The 25,578-nt window shown below is 42.0% G+C and overlaps 1 protein-coding gene across 2 annotated transcripts in view; it reads left to right on the top strand.

Annotated features, from left to right (window-relative positions):
• The window catches only part of LOC307091786 (protein kinase C alpha type-like), a 194,801-nt gene that overhangs the window by 114,421 nt on the left and 54,802 nt on the right, over positions 1-25,578 (top strand). For both annotated transcript variants that reach the window (XM_079758587.1, XM_079758588.1), the window contains 4 exons: positions 13,663-13,819; positions 14,675-14,809; positions 15,180-15,273; positions 22,853-22,996. In XM_079758587.1, the coding sequence (XP_079614713.1) occupies positions 13,663-13,819; positions 14,675-14,809; positions 15,180-15,273; positions 22,853-22,996 (530 nt within the window). The remainder of the gene's footprint in view (positions 1-13,662; positions 13,820-14,674; positions 14,810-15,179; positions 15,274-22,852; positions 22,997-25,578) is intronic.

Genomic DNA, 25,578 nt, shown 5'->3' with positions numbered 1-25,578 from the left:
TGAGCTTGAGCCCAGCAGACTTGACTCTCTCCAGGACCTTCTGGAGATGGAGGTCGTGCTCTTCCATGTCCTTTCCATACACAACAATGTCATCCATGTAAACTGAGACGCCCTGTAGGCCTTGAAGTGTCTCCAACATTTTCCTTTGGAAAATTTCTGGGGCGCTCGTTATCCCGAATGGTAAGCGCCGGTAACAGTACCTGCCAAATGGCGTAATGAATGTGGTGAGTAGGCTACTCTCACTGTGCAGAGGAATCTGGAGGAACCCAGAGGCTGCATCAAGGCTGGAGAACACCGTTGCTCCACACAGCTCCGCTGTAATCTCCTCTGGTGTAGGTAAGATGAATCTCTCTCTCTTTACCTGTTCATTTAGTTTCTTAAGATCCACACATATACGAACCTTTCCGTTCTTTTTGAGCACGGGCACCATGGGGGCGCACCAATCGGTTGGCTGGGTTACCTCCTCTATGATGCCGTACTCCTCCATGCGGCGCAGCTCCTCCCTGACCTTGGACGTCAGCGGTATTGGGACCCTGCGCGCAGTCTGCACCGCGTACGGGGTGGCATTGTCCTTGAGCTGTATCCTCACAGGCTCCGTCTTGAGCGTGCCATGCTCTCCAAAGGCACCATGGACCTCCTCGATCCGTTTCACGAGGCCCATCTCAGCTGCAGTGGATCTACTGAGTAAGTTGTTGACAGACTTTCCTCTAATAACATACACTGGGAATGAGTATGAGTTCTTCTTGTATGTGGTGTTAACTTGAAATTGTCCTTTACAGTCTAATTGACCCCCTGGGCTGGTCAAAGATACACTAGTCTGCTTCAGTTCTTTCTCTGGAATGAGCATATTGAAAGTCTCTTCACACATTACACTAGCATCAGCCCCAGTATCGATCTTAAACTTAACAGGAGTTGCACCAAGCAGAAGTTGCACTGTCCACTCATCACTCGCGTTCGCATTCACTGATCCCAGGAAGTATTCACTCTGCTCATCTGCCTCTGTTACTTCCCTCACCGCTTTGGTTTTGCACTGGCTCCGCCAATGTCCGTTCCTGCCGCATTTGTTGCAAGCTGAATTGCGAGCGGGGCATCTCTCTGGATCCTTGTGCTCCGTTTTCCCACACCGGCTGCACTTCCTCCCGTGCTCCGTCTTTCCCGCTCTCTCGGCGTTGCGCTGTCATTTTATATTCGTCTTCCGCGCGCCCCGCACCTCTTGTACGTATGCCGTGGCTGCCATGGCCTCTGCTGCCTGCGCGCTGATCTGCATGTTCACTGTCTCTGACTGGCGAACAGACTGTATAGTCTGCGCCAGTGTAAGATCCGCCATGAGCTGCAATTTACGAGACTGCTCTTTATCTTGAACCCCCACCATGATTCGGTCCCGAATATTTTCATCTCTACCCCCCCCCGAACTCGCAGTGTTCTGATAAATCATAGAGAGCCCTGATGAAAGTCTCTGCCGGCTCGCCAGGCCGCTGCACGCGCTGGTGGAAAACAGCACGCTCATGGATCACATTCCGCCGCGGGAAAAAGTACTCGTCGAACTTCTCCATCACTACATTGTAATTATTCTGGTGTCCTGGGTCAGTAAAAGTAAACGACCTGAAAATATTTTCCGCTTCACTCCCCATTGCGTACACCAGGGAACACACTTGTACTTCACCCGACTTCTTGTTGAGCTCCGTAGCCGTCCGATATCTCTCGAACCGCCTTTTCCAGTCGGTCCACTCCGTCGGTTTATCAAAGCTAAAACTCTCCGGTGGGTTGAACTTCGCCATGATTTACACTCTTTGCAAAACCACTGGCCACTTCTGACACCATGTAATAAAACACGGAATGTCCAGACACAGGTAAGTTGTTACTTCTGACTTTATCCAGGAGCTCTCGGGTTCATGTCCACAGCATACATGTCAAGACTCACGTGAAAAGCCCCCTCCCACTGCCGTAACACCCACTAGAGTAAACATCAACAGCTACGTTACGACAGCCGTAAAGCAGAGTACCGTAAACACTCTAATACTCTGACAGGCTACAAATGAAGTCCTATCAAATAGTTATGGACAGTGCAGTTAGCAGAATACACTCATGATGACAAGTTTGTGCAGACCACGATAATGACGTTGTATGCAGGTTAAAAAGAGAGAGAAAGCAAACAATAAAAATCTGTAAGTTGCATTATATCAAGGAGCAAATTAAAAACACCCTGCAAACTATTATCCAATGAGCATATTTCCAGCACTTAAACACTTTAAATATCAGCCCATACCGCCGTTCAAGTCCTCCTATCATGATGAATGAAAGCGAAGACAAAGACGTGAAACGCAAGCGAATGCCCAACTGGTGTGACTCCCAGAATTGTACTGAGTTGATTATAAATTTAATACAATAAATCATCTTACAATAAATTATTAGATAGTAATCATAAGTAAGAGTAGTTATATTATGTTTAACTTGAAATCATTTATTCCTATTATTATCTGAAATAAATAATGATGTTTAAAGTAATGTATTACTATTAATACATGAGACAAATAATGATTGATTTATTTTTATATATTAAATAATTAAGGTTGATTAAAGGTACATTTGTAACATTGCCCCGTGCTAAATATCGGAGTGTTATTTACTAATTCAACCACAAGTTTGATATCCTCACGATTTAGCGTACATCTCTTTATCAATTGGCAGTCCTCCATTGTCTCTAAAACATTGTCATGCTGCAGCCATTTTCAGATTATTTGTGAATAGGTCTTACTGAGTTAGGAGTCCTCTCGAGGACTTTTAATCTCTCCTCAATTTAGATGCTACATATTTCGACCAAAAATACTTTGTGAATTGCTCTTAGCAAAATTAATTAGGAGTCCTAAATTTAAGACTGACACGCCCATTTTTTTTAAGGGTTTCTCCTAAATTCGCCACTTATGAGCTACTTTTAGCCCTAAGATTTTTTGTGAATACGGCCCCTGGTCAGGATAATGCATGCTTGACACCACAAGTTTATAATCCGTATTTTCCTTTGTTTAAAAGATATGGGAAACGTTATCACCAACCATAAATTTGTAAACATACACACACATGCGATCCATGTATTTTGTGTAGCCTCATCTTGTATTGCATTCAAATTGTACAGGCAATGTTCAACAAGAAATTAAACAGTCTAGGTCGCCATCTTCTGGACATTTCTGCCATTGCTACAAATTTGTTTTATATTGGTTTGTATATTTATTAGGTGAGTGCTGCATGCAGCGCTCAACTATTGTTCTTCATAAGTTTTTTTTCTTCCTTTCTTTCTTTCTTTCTTTCTTTCTTTCTTTCTTTCTTTCTTTCTTTCTTTCTTTCGTATTCTCTACAAACTTTGGGACCTATCTCTTTCCTAAATTTTTCACCTAGAGACTCCATTCAAATTAAAAGAATCAGAATGGCTTGGAATCGCGTGCTTCTTTTCAGATTTAAAAAAATATTTTATACATTTTTCCAGATATTCTACTTTTAAAATACTATCTTTTTTGGGAGTCAATGGGAGGTACTTCAACTGTTTAAGACTTCACGTAATTAAATACATTTTCAACCGTTTATCTTCGTTCAAACCATTTAACAAATCTACACACTTGTATCTTCAATAATATTCAAACGGAATTTTGACATCATTTAAACTTTCTTCAAAATCATAGTTTTAGTTTCATACCGGCTTCATTTTCAGCTGTTTTCATTGAAGACGTCTGCCTATTCTGACACTCCTACTTCTGAAGACATCATAACCAGTTAATTTGAGCCGGATCCTGCCGGAACAAGATCCGGCACCTCTTAATTTTGGCCTCCCTGTGTTCTGGTACTTATTTGGGCAGATCCGGTACCTCTCATAAAAAAAATAAAAAAATAAAAACATGTTTAAAATAAAATAATATTATGCATATATTAATTTACAGAACAAATCCCAAGAATTTCATGTTGTTTATTAAGATTTAACGGCATTTGAAAGTGTCGGAGATCTTTTGACGCACTGAAAAGCAGCGGGCCAACAAACTACGCCCGACGCTTTTGAAATTTGCGCATCTGAGGAGCAAACAGAGAGGAAAAAGCGGTTACCATGCATGACCACGTGTGTGCGCCACACACAAGTTAACAGAAATTCTGATAAATTAAATATCACAGAGCAGGATTGTGATCGTTTACAATATCTCATGTAAATTTACAATCTGCAAAATGTGTGAGCGTTGGCGACTGAATCTTTTTAATTAGGATATTGATCCTGCATGCCTCCTCTTTGCAACAGAATTTGTTTAAGATATGAAACCATTTAATTGAACAGACACACCCTAAAACAGATATTTTCGTTTTTAAATAAATATTTGGAAACGAAAATTCATGTTTCCTGCAGTGTGCCTCATTGGTATTGAGCAGGTCTACAGGATCGCTCTCTGCACAACCCAGTCGGTAAAAAAGTCACGTCACGCATGACTCCATAATCACCGTTTTCCAAGCATCGGTATTGATGGCAACTTTCTCCGCTAAGAGCAGGATCTCACGGAGGGAGGCTGCTGCTTCACTGTACATTTTCTCAAGCCGCACAGTCATAGTTTGGCGACATGGCACTGTGTAATCCGCCTCGAGAAATGCGATCAGATTGCGGAAAACAAACCCGTCACGCCTCTGGCAAAGGCTGCCGTATTTAAAATAGCATACATATGCATCAGTTATATTCTCAATTTAATTTACAGAGCAATCCCTGCAAAGTATCTAGATTAACTATATAAGAGACTAGGATTAGTATGTGTCTGACATGGGGGGGGTGGGGGGCGTGCCATCACGATGGTGGCCCTCCATCATGATGTCAGTCAGCCATCACGACAGACGATGACATCGTCCATCGGCACAACCCTAGTAGGCAGTGTATTTTTTTTTTTGTTCCATTACCCCTGTACTAAGTCGCCGGATCCACCCCCCCTCTGCGTTCCGGGACCTTCCACTTTACAAATTAAGCACTGATCGTAACTCAATCATTTTTCAACCGTTTACCTTCGTTCAAACCATTTAAGAAATCTACACATTTGTATCATCAATACTATCCAAACGGAATTTCGATAGCATTTATACTTTTTTCAGAATCACAGTTTTACTTTCAAACCGGCATATTTTTCAGTTGCTCTCATTGATTTCCGTTGACGCCAGAACGTGAGCACGTTCAGGCACACACGATATAGAACACTAGATGTATTACGGCGGCATCTAGAACGTCATCACAGGCGGCCATCTTACCACAAGCAAGCTTTGTGGTGGAATCTGTGGTCAGTCAGTGATCTGCACAAACGCTAATACTCTTATCTTGCTGAAATCTTGACGGATTTTCAAACTGTTTGTTTTCTTACAAACGTTATTAACGTGGTTATAATCTTGTATCAGTGTCATAACTACATCTCTGACGTTCATACAAACCAAACTGTTTGAAAATCAGTTGAAAATTGAGCAAGTTATGGTTATTTAAAAAGTACATGTACCAATACCAACACAATGTAATGGGTGAGCAGCTGACTGTAGCAAGATGGCCGCCAGTGCAGACGTTCGACTCCATTGGCCTGTAGCGCGGACGAGACATCTAGTGTTCTATAAATAGCTATCCACACAAACACACACGCAATAGCTCCGCCATTCTCTTAAAGAGACACACACACACACACACACACACACATACACACACACACACACACACACACACACACACACACAGCTTTATTCCAATTTTAACATTTTGCTGTCTACTACTACTTCAGCTACTACTGCTACTACTACTACTTCAGCTACTACTACTACTTCAGCTACTACTTTCAGATTCTTCAGTTCAATTCATTTTACATTTTTTTATTTTCAGCAACGCTTTGCGCTTTTCATTCAGCCTTCAGCATTCACACGCGTTTTCTGCAGGAAATGCAAGAGACACACACACACAAACACACACACACAGACACACACACAAACACACACACACACACACACACAGCTTTATTCCAATTTTAACATTTTGAACCCTGTTCAAATCTCTCACTTGATTAAAGCTATTCAACGTTTATACTGCCTTCTACTACTACTACTCCTACCACTACTACTACCATTACTACTACTTCTACTCCTACCAATACTACTACTACCATTACTACTCCTACCAATACTACTACTACCATTACTACTACTACCAATACAACTAATACAACAATTACTACTACTACTTCATCCACTACAACTACTTCAGCTACTACCTACTACTTCAGCTACTACTACTACTTCAGGTAATACTACTACTTCAGCTACTACCTACTACTTCAACTACTACTACTTCAGCTACTTCTACTACTACTTCAGCTTCTACTACTACTTCAGCTACTACTACTTCAGCCACTATTACTTCAGCTACTACTACTACTTCAGCTACTACCTACTACTTCAGCTACAACTACTAATTCAGCTACTACTACTACTTCAGCAGCTACCTACTACTTCACCTACTACTAGTACTTCAGCTACTACCCACTACTACTAATACTACTACTTCAGCTTATACCACTTCATCTTCTACTACTACTTCAGCTACTACTACTACTTCAGCTACTACTTTCAGATTCTTCAGTTCAATTCATTTTACATTTTTTTATTTTCAGCAACGCTTTGCGCTTTTCATTCAGCCTTCAGCATTCACACGCGTTTTCTGCAGGAAATGCAAGAGACACACACACACAAACACACACACACAGACACACACACAAACACACACACACACACACACACAGCTTTATTCCAATTTTAACATTTTGAACCCTGTTCAAATCTCTCACTTGATTAAAGCTATTCAACGTTTATACTGCCTTCTACTACTACTACTCCTACCACTACTACTACCATTACTACTACTTCTACTCCTACCAATACTACTACTACCATTACTACTCCTACCAATACTACTACTACCATTACTACTACTACCAATACAACTAATACAACAATTACTACTACTACTTCATCCACTACAACTATTTCAGCTACTACCTACTACTTCAGCTACTACTACTACTTCAGGTAATACTACTACTTCAGCTACTACCTACTACTTCAACTACTACTACTTCAGCTACTTCTACTACTACTTCAGCTTCTACTACTACTTCAGCTACTACTACTTCAGCCACTATTACTTCAGCTACTACTACTACTTCAGCTACTACCTACTACTTCAGCTACTACTACTAATTCAGCTACTACTACTACTTCAGCAGCTACCTACTACTTCACCTACTACTAGTACTTCAGCTACTACCCACTACTACTAATACTACTACTTCAGCTTATACCACTTCATCTTCTACTACTACTTCAGCTACTACTACTACTTCAGCTACGACTACTACTACTTCAGCTGCTACTACTACTACTTCAGCTAATACTACTTATACTTCAGCTACTACTACTACTACTTCAGCTACTACTTTCAGATTCTTCAGTTCAATGCATTTCACAATTTTTCATTTTCAGCAACGCTTTGCGCTTTTCATTCAGCCTTCAGTATTCACACGAGTTTTCTGCAGGAAATGCAATTTCTACTTCTTTATTTCTTTCTTTCTTTCATCTCTACAAACTTTGGACCTATCTCCTTCCTCAATTTTTCACCTAGAGACTCAAATTCTAAAAAGTTCAGAATAGCTTGGAATCGCGCGCTTCTTTTCTGATTTATTTTTACTTACTACTACTACTACTTCAGCTACTGTCTACTACTTCAGCTACTACTACTACTTCAGCAACTACTACTACTACTTCAGCTACTACTACTACTTCATCTTCTACTACTACTTCAGCTACTACTACTACTTCAGCTACGACTACTACTACTTCAGCTACTACTACTACTTCAGCTAATACTACTTATACTTCAGCTACTACTACTACTACTACTTCAGCTACTACTTTCAGATTCTTCAGTTCAATGCATTTCACATTTTTTCATTTTCAGCAACGCTTTGCGCTTTTCATTCAGTTTTCAGTATTCACACACGTTTTCTGCAGGAAATGCAATTTCTAGTTCTTTCTTTCTTTCTTTCTTCTCTACAAACTTTGGGACCTATCTCCTTCCTCAATTTTTCACCTAGAGACTCAAATTCTAAAATATTCAGAATAGCTTAAAATCGCGGGCTTCTTTTCTGATTTCTTTTTACTTACTACTACTACTACTACTTCCGCTACTGTCTACTACTTCAGCTACTACTACTACTTCAGCTACTGTCTACTACTTCAGCTACTACTACTACTTCAGCTACTACTACTACTTCAGCTACTACTACTACTTCAGCTACTACTACTACTTCAGTTACTACCTACTACTTCATCTACTACCTACTACTTCAGCTACTACTACTACTTCAGCTACTTCTACTACTACTTCAGCTTCTACTACTACTTCAGCTAATACTACTACTTCAGCTACTACTACTACTTCAGCTACTACTACTACTTCAGCTACGACTACTACTACTTCAGCTACTACTGCTACTACTTCAGCTACTACTACTACTACTTCAGCAACTACTACTACTACTTCAGCTACTACTACTTATACTTCAGCTACTACTACTACTACTTCAGCTACTTCAACTGCAGCTGAGTGCTGCATGCAGCGCTCAACGATTGTTCTTCATAAGCTTTATTCTTTCTTTCTTTCTTTCTTTCTTTATTATTCTCTACAAACTTTGGGATCTCCTTCCTCAATTTTTCACCTAGAGACTCCATTCTCAATTTAAAATATTCAGAATAGCTTGGAATCGCGCGCTTCTTTTCACGGCAGAGCCGTCATCTGCTCTTCAACTGTTAAAGACATAACTTAATCAATTTTCAACCGGGAAATGCATTTTCTAGTTAATGTATATTGTGTTCATTATACAGTGGGGCAAAAAAGTATTTAGTCAGTCACCAATTGTGCAAGTTCTCCCACTTAAAAAGACGAGAGAGGCCTGTAATTTTCATCATAGGTAAACCTCAGCTATGAGAGACAAAATGAAAAAAAAAAATCCAGAAAATCACATTGTCTGATTTTTTAAGAATTTATTTGCAAATTATGGTGGAAAATAAGTATTTGGTCACCTACAAACCAGCAAGATTTCTGTCTGTCACAGACCTGTAACTTATTCTTTAAGAGGCTCCTCTGTCCTCCACTCGTTACCTGTATTAATGGCACCTGTTTGAACTCCTTATCAGTATAAAAGACACCTGTCCACAACCTCAAACAGTCACACTCCAAACTCCACTATGGCCAAGACCAAAGAGCTGTCAAAGGACACCAGAAACACAATTGTAGACCTGCACCAGGCTGGGAAGTCTGAATCTGCAATAGGTTAGCAGCTTGGTGTGAAGAAATCAATTGTGGGAGCAATTATTAGGAAATGGAATACATACAAGACCACTGAAAATCTCCCTCGATCTGGGGCTGCACGCAAGATCTCACCCTGTGGGGTCAAAATGATCACAAGAACGGTGAACAAAAATCCCAGAACCACACGGGGGGACCTAGTGAATGACCTCCAGAGAGCTGGGACCAAAGTAACAAAGGCTACCATCACTAACACACTACTCCGCCAGGGACTCAAATCCTGCAGTGCCAGACGTGTCCCCCTGCTAAAGCCAGTGCATGTCCGGGCCCGTTTGAAGTTTGCTAGAGAGCATTTGGATGATCCAGAACAGGATTGGGAGAATGTCATATGGTCAGATGAAACCAAAATATAACTTTATGGTAAAAACTCAACTCGTCGTGTTTGGAGGAGAAAGAATGCTGAGTTGCATCCAAAGAACACCATACCTACAGTGAAGCATGGGGGTGGAAACATCATGCTTTGGGGCTGTTTTTCTGCCAAGGGACCAGGACGTCTGATCCGTGTGACGGAAAGAATGAATGGGGCCATGTATCGTGAGATTTTGAGTGAAAACCTCCTTCCATCAGCAAGGGCACTGAAAATGAAACGTGGCTGGGTCTTTCAGCATGACAATGACCCCAAACACACCGCCCGGGCAACGAAGGAGTGGCTTCTTAAGAAGCATTTCAAGGTCCTGGAGTGGCCTAGCCAGTCTCCAGATCTCAACCCCATAGAAAATCTTTGGAGGGAGTTGAAAGTCCGTGTTGCCCAGCGAAGGCCCAAAGACATCACTGCTCTAGAGGAGATCTGCATGGAGGAATGGGCCAAAATACCAAAATAGCCTAAATAGTGTGTGAAAACCTTGTAAAGACTTACAGAAAACGTTTGACCTCTGTCATTGCCAACAAAGGGCATGTATCAAAGTATTGAGATGACCTTTTGTTATTGACCAAATACTTATTTTCCCCCATAATTTGCAAATAAATTCTTTAAAAATCAGACAATGTGATTTTCTAGATTTTTTTTTTCATTTTGTCTCTCATAGCTGAGGTATACCTATGGTGAAAATTACAGGCCTCTCTCATCTTTTTCAGTGGGAGAACTTGCACAATTGGTGGCTGACTAAATACTTTTTTGCCCCACTGTATATATTTGTATATAGCTGCATTAAACAGATTTGTTGGGAAATGACACTCAGCTACACACACACACACACACACACACACATATATATATATATATATATATATATATATATATATATATATATATATATATATATGTGTGTACATACATAGAAAGGGAATACATGTTCCCTTATTTTAAAGTGAAGCAATATGCTTTATAATTCAGGAAAGGTTTTCACCATTCTTAAACATGGATGAGATATTGTTTTAAGAGGAATTTGATACAGGCTGTTGATGAAAGCCTGTTTCAAATGTAGCGATATGCAACACTGTCTAGACTCTAGATTCTTCAGATTTCAGCCATGACATCAGTTAATCAGCATTATCTTCAGACTGCTGCACCTGCTCGTTACATCAGTGGGTTCAACATGGGAGGATATTAAAGAACAACTCGCCTTTTTACTTTTGGTTTAAGCCATATTTTTGCTTGTGAGTGAAAATGATTAATCAGCTGATCGCGCCCCTGTAATCTAAACAGAGAGGCATGTCAGGAGTTGCGTAATGACAACTGTTTATCAAATCATTTCAGTAGCTGCATTTCCATTCCCCTGCTTTTATGCAAACTTTGAAGTATCAAATCAGTAAAGACACTTTTCGAAACAGCTGTGACGTAGCGAACATTGAACAAACGGGACTGACAGTCTTTCCGATTACCGCATAACAACCGGCCATAGCAACCCCGCCCACATCAACTTGTAACGTCAATGTATCTATTTTTAACCGTTTGTATATCCTTTAATTATATCCTTTAATTACGTACAACAGATGGCCAATGTAAATACTAGATACGTGTGGACCGATGAAGAGATTAAACTATTCCTTGCTCTCATCCAAGAAAAAAACGTAACAGCTATTTTAGATGGAATACAACAACGTAATTCCACTATTTATCAGGACCTAAGAGACATGATGTTAATAAAGGATACGACAAGCCCTGGAATGTGTGTCGTTTTCCGCTCCAACCACTTAATGGAAACGCACCTAATTCGAATTTCTGTTTTGCGAACTTTCTAAAGATTCGCTTCACCTTTTGGATGGAAACGTAACTACTGTGGAACGCGGATGCAAAAAATTCCGTAAAGTTTGAAAACGATAGTGTGGACGGAGATCGTTTTCATTGCGAATGTGCATTTTTATATTTACCCGGATTAGTGTGGACAGGGCCTTAAGTTTTCATTAACGCTTCCACCACAGCTGCGTCTTCTGAATCTAAACAATGCCGCGACTAGCGGGGATTCAGGAAGTAGCGTAATCTGATACAGCCCCAGAAATAAATAAAATAAACAAATTTTTCTCGACTAGTTTTGGTCAACAAAAATGAAGAGACATTTTAGTTTTATTTTGTAAAACACATTAAGGGCCCTATTTTAACGGTCTGAATCGCAAGTGAGAAGCGCCAAGAGCAAGTAGCTTTGTGGGCGGTTCTATGGCGATGTTGCTATTTTACCGGCACAAAAAATGACTCTTGCGCCCGGCGCAAATCTAAAAAGGGTTGGTCTCAAGTAGCCTAATTACCCGTAGGTGTGGTTTGGGCGTAACGTGCAATAAACCAATGAGAGTGCCAGGTCCCATCCCCTTTAAGAGCCATGAGCGCATTTGAATCTGACGAGTTGATATTTTGACAGCGCGTCGGCAGTCTCCGATGAGACAGATGCACATGAATTTCAAACTTCAAATTCAGTTTATGGCCAAATAATATGGCCTAATTCACACATGGAATAAGGTTTTCTTCCACAACTTCAGAAATACTGAGTCCTCAAATAAATTTCAGCAAAGAAAACTTATATGATATAGCATATGATATGCGGTAACTGTTGTTTTATTTAATGATATGCGCAATACATTATAAACATCGTTTCTTATCAGTATTGTATGCATTATCGTTTTCGACTTGTGTTCCTAATATGCATGTGTCCCACCGTTAATATACATTGCCATGGACTGTATTATGCGTTACGTGTTTAGTTTGCGTGTGTTTAAACAGATGGCCGCACACACACACACCCACATTCATTAATTATTTTACACATACACACACGCGCGCCCGCATTCATTCATTCTTTTTAACACTCTCTTGCGGTAAAACAATGTTTTCTCACAATCAAATACGCATCAATCCTAAAAGTTATGGGCATGTACACGATGTCTACGTCAAAAAAATATGTGTTTGCCTCCTCCTTTCACCGAACCGCCCCTTGGGGCGCAAGATCATTCCCTAATTTACTGACGTATGGCACAGGAGGGAACGCTCTGCGGCAGTTGCAAACTAGCAACGACACATGCGCCAGTGATTAAGTCAATTGTGCCGGATGCAAGATAGGGCCCTCAGTCTCACTTTTATTCGTCAACAATATTGCATTATGTATTTAATTATAGTTATTGTCACATGACCAGCATTTACGTTGCGTCTCGTCTCGTTTCCCTCACTTGATAAAGGTTCGTTGACGACGATATTTAGTCATAATTTTCGTTGACAAAAGCAACACTAGGCGTAACCATAGGGATAACCCTCTCCTTCCTACAACTCTCAGCCCAAAAGATACTTTTTAAAACCTCTTAGTGTTGGAGTTGGAGCTGAAATGGGGGTTGATTACATCGGTGTCTTGAGGTTCTCAGTGGGGCAACAGGCCTGCTTCAGATGGTACTGCGGTTGCTCTGCGCTGTCCTCCCTCGATCTCTTAAACATATGGACACCGTCGCGTCATTAAGGCGGTGCAATGTGAATCTTTAAGCTACCTTTAGCAAGCAACCATCTGCATCCTCTTCAACCTTTAACATGAAAGACACCCAGTTCTTTAATATATGGTCTCCAAACTAATTATATTGTGTTTTTAAGTGCAAGAAGATTTATTGCGTTGTTTTCAGCGCACACAGCCTTCTTTGTTCCTCCATGTGCTTCACGCTTTTTGCTGAAAGTGTGGATGATAACAACATGAATGTGATGATGTGTCGATACCGACTGGGGATGAAGTTATGACCGGGTTTGGCCATCAGTCCCATTAATAAAGCGCCAAATACGGAGGTATGTGTTTTCACTCTCTCTCTCTCTCTCTCTCTTCCCCTCTTCCCCTCTCTCCCCTCTCGTGTCTCAGTGACTGAAGGGAGGAACCTCATCCCGATGGACCCCAACGGTCTGTCAGACCCCTACGTGAAGCTCAAGCTCATCCCGGACCCCAAGAACGAAACCAAACAGAAGACCAAGACCATCCGCTCCAACCTAAACCCCACTTGGAACGAGACCTTCAACTTGTCAGTACATCATTACTCTAGCATTAGTAGAGATTGTAGTGGTAGTAGTAGTAGTAGTAGTAGTAGTAGTAGTAGTAGTAGTAGTGGTAGTAAGAGTAGTGGTTGTAGTAGTAGTATTATAGTAGAAATAGTAGAAGTAGTATAGAATTTGTTGTAGTAGTAGGAGTAGTATAGTAGTAGTGGTATTGAAAGTAGTGGTAGAAGAAGCTGTAGTTGGAGTAGTAGTAGTAGTAGTAGTATAGTGGTGGTAGTGAGAGTAGTAGTGGTAGCAGAAACTGTAGTTGTAGTACAGTGGTGGTAGTAGTAGTAGTAGTACAGTAGTGGTAGTGAGAGTATTAGTAGGACAGTAGTGGTAGCGAGAGTAGTACTGGTAGAAGAGGTAGTAGTTCAGTAGTGGTATTGAGAGTTGTAGTAGAAGTAGTAGTAGTATTACAGTAGTGGTTGTGAGAGTAGTAGTGGCAGCGGAAGCTGTAGTGGTAGGAGTGGTGATGGAAATAGTTGTTCTTGTAGTTATATGAATGAATGTGTAAGTACTGAGCTTCATGGTAACATGGGACATCGTTGAGGTCCTTACCTAGCAAGGTGGCCATTCTGGGTCCCCCACAATGAAAAGTTGTACTACTTGTCTTGCTGCTACTGTTTACTATGGTTACCACTTGTGTTTAAAGTTCCAAGCCCATTCCAAGCAGCCATCTCGCTACTTCCTGATACACACGGCCACCAGTTTTAGGTCTTGTTTCCGCAGTCACATAGCACCAAGATTGCAGCTTGGAATGTGTGTGACATCACGTGGACGCTCCTACTTCCACATGATGAACAGTGTTCCTGGATCGACTGCTCCTGTCTGTTCTCCAGCAAACTCAAGCCGACCGATAAGGACCGCAGGCTGTCTGTGGAGGTGTGGGACTGGGACCGGACCACCAGGAACGACTTCATGGGGGCTCTGTCATTTGGCGTGTCTGAGCTCATCAAGTCCCCAGTCTGTGGCTGGTAAACCTCACTTCCTTTACCCTGTCCTTTTTTTCACCTCACTTCCTCATCTGAGAATGTACTGTGCTGCATCACCTACTTTACCAGATGCAAGGAAGAGAAAAGGAAAAATGATATACGTTTTATTATCGCTGATATGGGTTTATTTAAGCAATATCATATTGCAGGCTTAGGCCTGATCGTAAGCTCTTATGGTTGGAAACCAGGTCTTTTTTATATACACTGGAATGAGAGGGGGCCAGCATTTCTCGGGGGCATTAGTTCATAGTCAAGTGCATCTGGGCCACTATACATCACTTGTTGTGAGGCAGGGCTGGACAAGATGTTGAAAGGATCTTTCTCTCTCTCTCTCTCTCCTCTCCCTCTCTAGGTACAAGATGTTGTGCCAGGAGGAGGGAGAGTACTATAATGTCCCCATCTCAGAAGAGGATGATGGGAATGAGGAACTGAGGCTGAAGTTTGAGGTAAGGGTTAATCCACCTTGAGATGATGTCTGGCATCACAGTTCCAGCTGTGTCTGTTGGTCCTGAAGATGGTAGTTTATACCGTCCTGTTGTTGTGTCTCATTAATCTGATGTCTGTCTGCTTACCAAGTAACTCCATGTGCCAACCTGTAGTCGTGTGTTTGAGTTAGGAATGTCCCGATACTTCGGACAAATGAGGAATCTCACATTATCTTTATCAACAGCCAATTTCTTTAATTGTGAAAACGACTGTTCATGACGGATGAAACTGGTCTAGCCTCTTTTCCTGTTGGTATAGAAATCGATCATATCAGCACATCCCTAGTTGTGGTGTTTTAGTACAGGTTGATTAAATAGTGCCAAGGTCAATCAACCATGTTGGACATTTAGCACAATGAGGGCCAACCAGAACTTTAATAATGAGCTCCCTCAGCCATCGTCTAGCTCCTCAAAGGGATCTGTTTGATGTCTACGGTGGCCTTATAAAAGGGCCACTGTGTCTTTAATGGATATGTGGGATTCAAGCACATGTTCCCAGATGTCAGATGTCAGATGTGGTCATAAGGTCAGAATACAAGAGTGCAGTACCTCCTCGATCAGGATGTTTCTATAATCCACTACAAATGAGGACAAGAAGGTTTTTCATAAATCTGGATTTTTGTCAGAATCAGCATTAAAAATAGAGGGGGAGGGAGGGGAGTGAACTAGGGTTGGATTTAGTGATTTGTTTCCGCGATTCAGTTCGCGTCGTTCAGTTCGCAAAGAGGAGTCGTTCGCGAATTGTTTGTTTGTTCGTTCAGTTGAGTTTCCGGTTGCGGTGAATCGAATCATGCACGGTTCTCTGAGTCAGTCAGACTCAGCCCCTCCCTCGTTCGTTCGCTCAGTCGACTTTCCGGTAGCGGTGAATCGAATCATGGAATGAACAGCTCAGACTCAGCGCCTTCCTCATTCTCATTCTCAAACGTCAACATTACAATTTTAACTAAACAAAGCGGGATGGGGGGTGTAGTTGATTATTGAATGTTTAACATATCAGCAAGATAATAGACTTGATTTAGCAATGATGGTGGGGGTCCCGGGTGTTTTAGGCTCTCATAAATAGAACCCTGTGCAGCCCAAGACTAAATCTTGCTGCCAAAATTAACACTGCCTTCAAAACGAGAGCTGGTTAATTGTGAAAAATGCATTAAACTGTAATCAGAAAATGTGGTTATATGCTATAGACCCTATAGTATCTGTGGTATGAAGGGGGGGACGAATTTCAAATGATAAATATGTACACTTAATGTTGAAAGTATACCGTCGCGATTCCCATTGAAATGAATAGCGCGGTGACTAGTCTTCACAACGAGAGCTGGTAGGGTGTAAAAAATGAATTAAACTGTAATCAGACAACGCGGTTATATGCTATTGTAATGACCTCGCCGGTGACATAACGATGTCCAGTCATGAGTACTTGAAGGAACTTTAATGTAACAAACCAGGTCACTGAAAACCCGTAACCAACGGCAAAAAGCCACACTAACAACAAGCGGTTAACCGGGCAACCCCCCAACCCGGTCCCTTTAACGTGCAAGCCCCCACCCTCCTGTTCTCCCAAGGCCCTCCCCCAGCTGACCTGATGATTCGCCCCCCACACTGATTGACAAGAAGAACATTCCAATGCATGCACATAGAACAACCGGCATAACGGACAACGAAATACAATGCAACACATAACACACAAACTCTTTAAATGTCCCAGGGTCGCTACACTATAGACCCTAGAGTTTCTGGTATAAAGGCTGGGACAAATTTCAAATGATAAATATGTACACTTTATGTTGAAAGTATACTGTCACGATTCCCATTGAAACGAATTGTGCGGTGACTAGTCTTCACAACGAGAGCTGGTAGGTTGTGAAAAATGTGGTATAAAGGCTGGGATGAATTTCAAATTATAAATATGTACAATGTATCCTTTAAATACGTCCATCCAACAGATGACCAATGTGAATAATAGATAGCTGGCTCACTAAGCCCATTTGTTTTTCCCCATTAAACCGGTTGATTTCTGTCTCTCATTGACTAAAATTCAACGAGAGCGTCCTAGACTCAGTCCTAGAACAGCATACGATTGGCTGGCTCTCGTGAGTCGTGACGTCTCTCAGTCGGTCCCTCCTCACCACTCACACAGTGAGTGAATGAACTGTCAGCGAGTCAGCGACTCGTGGGTCTGGGAGGAGTCGAGTCTGAGAACGAACGAGACGAACGAGACAAACGAGACGAACGAGACGAACGAGGCGAACGAGAGAGAGGAACCAGTTTGGTTCGTTCGTCTTAAGGATTCGTTCATTCGAACTGATTCGTTCGCGACCGAGCCAACTCTAGAGTGAACAGCAAAAACGCACAGGAAGTCAGCCAAAACAACGACATTGCTTATAGCGCCTTTCATTTAGATTGCTTGAACAAGGCAAAGAATTTGATATCATTATTTATAATTTAATGTCATATGTCAATACCCAAAATAACCTCAATCTTAAGAATTGACTCACTACAATAGTTATTGCACCTTTCTTTCATAACATAAGCAGACAGAGAGAGAGACACACACACACACACACACACACACACACACACACACACACACACACACACACACACACACACACACAGGGCATCCATTAATTGCAGTACATGTTGTTTGTTGCAGAAATTCTACAATCTTTAATTATCCAGTTAAAGGGGACATATTATACCACCAGGTGTGAGTTTGATTAGACATTACAAGCCGTTTTGAAAATGTGCTGCACATTTTTTAAACGGCTTGTTAAGGCTAATCACACTAACACCTGGTGGTATAATATGTCCCATTTAAGGACCACTGTCAAAGGACTGACGAGGTGAATTATTATGGCGCTAAAGTACTCCTTTCCTTTTTGCCAGCCATTAAACGGCTTATTCACCGAAAAAACGCAAATTAATTGAAAACCTAGATTGATAATGAAGACAATGTAATTCAATTTGTTATGTAGTAGTACTATAGTACTACTGATATGGTATTATTTACTGTCGGCTGGTCATAGTAATGGTCAGCTGATCCGTCATGCACACAAACAAATTACGAGATGGACACGGACAGACACAACAATGCATTTGAGTGTCACATGCTCACAAATCTCCTCATAGCTTATCCTCCAATTTATCCTATCATCTAATACAGCATTCTTCTATTTATGCTAGCATCTCCTCCTAGCTTCACCAGCTGGCTACTCCTCCTAGTTCCTCCTCCTAGCTTCTCCTCCTAGCTTATCTTTCTTGCTTCTCCTCCAACTCCTTCTTCTTGCTTCTCCTCCTAGCTTAACCAGCTGGCTTCTCCTCCTAGCTTTTCTTTCTTGCTTCTCCCCCTAGCTTCTTCTTCCTCCTTCTCCTCCTAGTTTAAGCTGGCTTCTCCTCTTAGCTCCTCTTCATTGCTTCCCTTCTTCTACTTTCTCCTTGTGTTTCCTGCTAGCTTCTCCCTCCAGCACCTTACCATAGCTCCCCCCATAGCCTGATTAATTGCCTCTTCCTCTAAAGCTTCTGTCTCAGCAATGAACTCTTCCCAGAGCATCTCCTCACCTTCCGCAGCTGGCACCGTGTGGACCTCCCCCCTTCTTTGTCTCCTTTGTCTCCTCTGTCTAATCTAATACTTGAGCTTCTCTCCTGCTCTCTTCTCTTTCCTGCCCTTGACCTAAGGACTGCCAAATTAACTATCGCCTGAAGGTAGCTCTCATCATCGCCTCTCCTCCTCCAACTCTCCCCCTCCCTCCTGCTCCTCCTTTCCTCTCCTCACTCCTGATTCACTTCGACTTCCTGCCTCCCTCATTATCCTTTCTCTTTTGTTGTCCTGTTCTTGCTTTGATCTCTCTCTCTCTCTCTCTCTCTCTCTCTCTCTCTCTCTCTCTCTCTTGCTCTCTCTCCTTCTCGCTCTCTCTCGCTCTCTCTCTCTCTCTCCTCTATATCATGTGGTTAGAAGTGTGTATTTGGCCGGGGTTGGCAGACCAGCAGATCAGATTCTGCTCTTTGATCATTGCCGGTCCCTCTCTCAGAATAGTTACTACCAATCAAACCAAATGTGACTTATGTCCCTGGAAATGTGAAGGGAAATTGGGAGGATGGGTGTGTGATGATAAAGATGGAACAGTGGAAATGACCCCCCTGCTTTTGTGGAAAGATAAATCACATATTTTTTCCTGTGCCTTTTTATATTCCTTTCTCTCCCTCTTTTCTACTTTTTTCTCCCCCAATATAAGTTATTAGAAAGTACAGTTGCTAGGTGATGAGCTAGAACATGAAGAGGTCTGAATACATCTGTCTGCAGGAAAAAAAAACTACTCGTGTTCGACTTAACATACAAAAAGGGCCATGTGTAACATGGTACAACTGATGGTTGCAATGGGCTAAGACCACAAGCAGTACTCAGGGCTGCCACTAGGTGGCACCATTTCATTGCTAAGCAAGGTCCTGTTTGCAGTTAAGTTTGTGTGTCCGTCTGCGTGCCTGTGTGTGCCAAGTCTCTATGGCTGTTTTGATAATGTTGGATTCAGTTTACATTGGATTATTTGTTCTATTATAAATGAATGAAGGACCCTTCATCAGATCTTCGGATCACTTGCATGCCGATAATAAAGTAAGTGTGAGTGAGCGGGCTTCTCTCGCTTCAATCCCAGCTCCCTGTATTTCTGTGTGGTCTAAGGTGAGGTGGACATGTCGGTTCCTTTCTCCCACTGTGGTTTCAGGCTAAGACCTTTGTGGACGACAATGATCAGGTGCGTGAGAACGCGCTGCGTGAGTGGCGACTGCTCCTGCGTTCTGGCTCAGCTCAGCTCGGCTCAGCTCAGCCCAGTTGGCTCAGTTTGGCTCATTTCAACTCAGTTGGCTCAGTTCGGCTCAGCTCAGCTCAGTCGGCTCAGCTCCACTCAGTTGGCTCAGCTCCGCTCAGTTGGCTCAGTTCGGCTCAGCTCAGCTCAGCTCTGCTCAGCTCGGCTCAGTTTGCACAGCTATGCTAAGTTGCCTCAGTTCAGCTCAGCACAGCTCAGCTCTGCTCAGTTGGCTCAGCTCGGCTTGGTTTGGATCTGCTGAGTTGGCTCAGCCTTCCTCAGCTCAGCTCGGCTCAGTTTGGCTCGGCTCAGCTTGCCTCAGCTCGGCTCAGCTTGTCTTAGCTCAGTTGGCTCAACTCAGCTCGGCTCATCTCAGTTGGCTCAGCTCGGCTTAACTTGACAGGCTGGTTTCAGTGGCTTAGCTTCCAGGTGTGCAGTGATGTTGAAGGTGGCTCTGTGTTGTCTGCTTTCTGCTCCCCCCCAGGGAAGGGGTTGTGATGTTTTAGCTGCTGGACATTAACTAACCCTTACTGAGAGGTTTGGGTAGCTTGCCCGCCTTGCTGGTGGTTAAGCATGATGTAAACACGTGGTCAGGGGGAGAGGCGATACACAGAGAGAGAGACGTTGGTGTTTTATATCCATGGCTTCCGCTGCGTGTGGTGGTGGTGATCCGTGAGTCGGTTGGCAGTGGTTGGTCATGCGCAGCATGGTTTGGCCTTGAGAGTGTAAGAGTCTGAATCTGAATCTGTGTGGGATGTGTGTGGGGCATTGGGAATGTGTGTGTTTGTGTGGTCGTACTGTTGCATCAGAACCCATTTGCAAGCTACAAATCAAAAATACTTTTCAACTGTTGCAAAAAGGTATTTTTTTGTGTGATGCATGAGTGTTGTGTGATGCATGAGGTGTTCATGAAGCAGAGCATTTTAGCAACAGGTAGGACATCTTAGAGAGGCAGTTTCAGCCTCACTGGGACTGAACACATCATGACTGGGATCTGTAAGGCGTAATGAGATCCCTTTATGGAACAATGCAATACTTCACCGTAGAGGCGGGATGCTAATCAACTAGTACAACTGTGTTCAGGACAGATCTGGTCTCTGGGCGGAGACGGAGACACACTCTGTCCTGTCAGGGAATGAGCGGTTAACTAAAACTTCACTCCTCTGGGTGGAAACGTCACGTGAAGGTGGCAGCAGGTTTCCACTGTCAGCCTCTGTTGAGACAAAACATATTAACACAACAGTCCTGTGAATGTTGATGTTTGCGGTCATTTGACATGTGCTCCGTAATGGCGTGCCAGTGTCACGACTCTTTTGTCCCTGAGTCGTCTGATTGGTCCGAGGAGGGCTGCTGGGGGCTGTGTGTCTTCTTAAGGTGTGAGCGTGTTGAGCGGGGGGACAGGCTTCAAGCTGTGCACAGCGTCATCAAATAGTAGATCAATCAATACGCCGCTTGTATTTTTTGGCATTCTCAATTCTGATTAGCTGCAGGGTGTCCATTAATCCCTGATATATGGACACCTGCTAAGTAGTTCCAGTCAAATTGTCTGTTCAGCCTTCAAAACGATAACTGGTAAATTGTGAAAAATGCATTAAACTGTATCAGAAAACGCGGTTATGTGCTGTAGACTCTATAGTGTCTGTGGTATAAAGACTGGGACGAATTTCAAATTATAAATATGTACACTTTATAATGAAAGTATAGACTGTCGCGATTCTCATTGAAACTAATGACGCAGTGATTATTCTTCAAAAAGAGAGCTGGTAAATTGTGAAAAATGAATTAAACTGTAATCAGAGAACGTGATTATATAATATAGACCCTAGAGTATCTGTAGTATAAATCTCGAATTCTAAATATGCACAAACCATAACGTTAGCTCTCTGGCTCATAGCTGAGCGGACTAGAGTACCCCCCATTGCCAAGTCGTATCTAAGGTCCAACGTTTCCGTTGCATAAGAACCTTCCGGGAGGGTAATTATTGTTCCAGGTATTAGTCAAACCCTCAGGTGTTACCAGGGAAACAAAATTATGGCTTGTGAAAAACTTTATATTTGGATTGTAAAACGCATGAAAATATGAATGAATGATCTTCATTTATTTTCTTTGGCAAGTGACCATGGTATAAGCGTGATAATGCCCTTCGAGGTGTCCAAAACATGTTTGATCGATCGTAATTAAAGGGGACTACCTTTTGAGGGAGATGAACTCAAACAGATTATACATTTAATAAGCATGCAATATGAATAATAAAAAGCATAATTATTAAAGTATTTGAATTGTTTTATTATGTTGGCAAGCAATAAGTAGAATAAACGGGATAATCACAGAGAGGCAGGGCAATAAACTGTTTGATATGCCCGGCTCGTGGAAGGTAAGCCGTCAACGAACCGGAGATATCAATCTGTTTATTGCCCTGCCTCTCTGTGATTATCCCTTACTTAACATCCAACGTAAATTAAATGTGGTGGAATATGAGATGGTTGACTGATCATTCACCTGTAATATTGGATCAATTACAGAATATAACATCAAGACCACAAAAGCTAAATGTCTAGGACGAATTTACTGTACTAAGATTTATTTGACTTTAGATTTGACATTTTACACAGATTGTTAGTTCCATGCCTCAATATGACAGGGTGATAACAGTGGGATTTGATGTGTATAGTTTTGACAAACTGCTCCAGTTGAATGAGGTATTTGGTTTGCTTAGTTGGCTTTGTGTTCCACTGGTGCAGAAGGCCAAGCTGGGACCACAGAAAAAGGTGATCACCCCGGACGACGACAACCACTCTGCCTATGTGCCCTCCAGCAACCTGGACCGGGTCAAGCTGGAGGACTTCCACTTCCTGGCAGTGCTGGGGAAAGGCAGCTTCGGCAAGGTAGGCCACCAACGCATGTAGGCCCCAGGGGTGCCAAACTTTTTTCAAAGGCGGCCATATTTGAAAAATTAAAATACCTCGAGGTCCGAATGCCTCTCCCGTCATATCTTTGGTCCATAATAAAGTCACATACAAATTAATTGCATTTCATCATTTTTATTTAACGATATGCAATAGTCTGCAATAGACTTCAATTTGACAATAATAAATGCTAGAAGAAAAAAAGTCTCTCTCACAACTTGTATATCGAACAACACAAGGAACAAGCAGTGAGGAATAGCTGTCCAAGTTAATTTGAGAAGACATGTATGATTTCATGACTACTTTTTTGCAGTAGGGCCGAGATCATTTATTGGCCTATGGCATGTGCCATCGCGACCACTGACTTACCATGGCGTATGCCGTTCAGGAACGGCATGTGCCGTTTAGGAACGGTAACTGCCGTTCAGGTGGAACGGCATATGTCGTCCAGGAACGGCAACTGCCGTTGGGATGGAACAGCAACTGCCGTTCGGATGGAACGGCATATGCCGTTCAGGAACGGTAACTGCCGTTCCCAACAATGGTATATGACACCAGCACGCCCCGCCTCCTCCGTATAATTTCAAGACAAGTATTGCCGTAAATGTAAAGCTATATATATTTGGTCTTTATCGACACTATATCACAACATAACCCCGTAAATAAAGGCATTTATACGTTTCTCGTGTCCGTTCTGTTGTTAATATATGTGCGATCTGTTTGTCCTTGCTTTTGAAATGACAGATGCTTTTGAAAACAGCCGGACTTGCTCCGGTGACGGTAGTTAGCCTAGCCACCTAAACAGGTCTGACTAATCGATAACAGAGATTTAGAGCTATAGTCTATGACTACAGAGGCAGGACCCTATATCTACCATGGGGTGGAACTGTAGCCTATGGCTAGACAGTTATCCATTTTTCCACTCGTGTTCTATCAAGGTGTCCTAGTAGCGTAGCCTATATAGCCTACTGTATGACTGCTTCAGCTCATAACTATTCAATAGGCCAAATATTAAGTTTTGCATTTGTTCTTATTGGTGTTTAACCCAAAAATTGAAGTAGGCCTACAGGTTCCTATCATTTAACATTGATCCATTGTCATAAACCTTTCTATACCGACATGATCCAGTGGTATCATGGCATATAGGCCAACCGTTTTTCCGCTGGCATGCCAATTATGTTAATCAGAAGTTCAATTTCCTACTGGAACCACCGTTTTTCCGCTGGCATGCCGCTCATGTGAAATGGTAATTACCAGTTTACACTGGAACCTACCGTTTTTCCACTGGCATGCCACTCATGTAAAATGGTAATTACCAGTTTATACTGGCACCTACCGTTTTTCCACTGGCATGCCACTCATGTAAAATGGTAATTACCAGTTTATACTGGCACCTACCGCTTTTCCACTGGCATGCCACTCATGTAAAATGGTAATTACCAGTTTATACTGGCACCTACCGTTTTTCCACTGGCGTGCCACTCATGTAAAATGGTAATTACCATTTCGTACTGGCTCCTGGCCACACCTGTCCTGTGGTATTTGCCCGTTCATACTTGCATACCACTCATGATTCAGCTACATAATCATTTGTATAACAAAATATATAGGATTTTTTGTTTGGCATACATGATGGAAACATAAATTAACAATGTCAAAAGTGTTAAAACTAAAATTCAAGTAAAATAAGTAAGAAACAATTGAATAAAGAAGTGTAGAAACAGATCTGTGTTTATTTATGGAGGATGGTTGGGAGTAGAGGGGGCAATGGTGAATGTGGCGGGCAGGCTGGGTCTAGGCTGGGTCTAGGCTGGGTCTTCTTTCGTGAGTCGGAAATTCTATGGTGATGAGAAACAACACATTACTATATCTGAATTTACTTTATCTAAAAATTATCTAAGCAAAAAGTTTGATGAGGCTGACCTCAGCATTCACGCCTTTCATCATCTCAGATGCATGGTGTCTCCTCAGAGTCCCACAATGGTTGAGGGTTAGAGCTTCGCTGCTGACCTCTCTGTTTTTCATCTCATTCTCTGCCGCCTTTTTGGGGGGGAGTAACATAATAGTCACATTACAAGCAGTTATTTATTTTTCTTATTGTTGTGTTTTATTGTAGTGTGTGTGTGTGTGTGTGTGTGTGTGTGTGTGTGTCTTATAAGTAGTAAAAGCTTATACTACAGATTTACAAGTTTACTTACTGAGCACACAAAAATGCCACAGTTATCGCAGTCTGTCTGCCTCCATTGTTTTGGGAATGTGACCTTCCATCCCTGGAGTCCTCCCTGGTTCCTGAAAACATTACTTTGAAAGAAGCCATAAGGAGTCATTTTTCTATGACAATAGTTAGATGTTGTACATAAATTCAATATTGTAATTTTCTTAAAACACATTGTCTGAATTGAGTCTTATAATAATTAACCTCAAAAGAGCCATGTCCTCATCTTTTATTGTTGTATATATCCGTAGAGAGTCATAGACTCTGATTTCCTTGTTTGGGAAGTCAAGTACCTATGGCATAAAGAAGCACGTGTAACCCGTTTAATTTTTTTATTGTCTAACAT

Source organism: Pollachius pollachius, assembly GCF_949987615.1.
Source record: "Pollachius pollachius genome assembly, chromosome: 2".
Classification (NCBI taxonomy): Eukaryota; Metazoa; Chordata; class Actinopteri; order Gadiformes; family Gadidae; genus Pollachius; species Pollachius pollachius.
The sequence above is the reverse complement of the archived record's forward strand: the minus strand, read 5'-3'. Positions and strand labels throughout refer to the sequence as shown.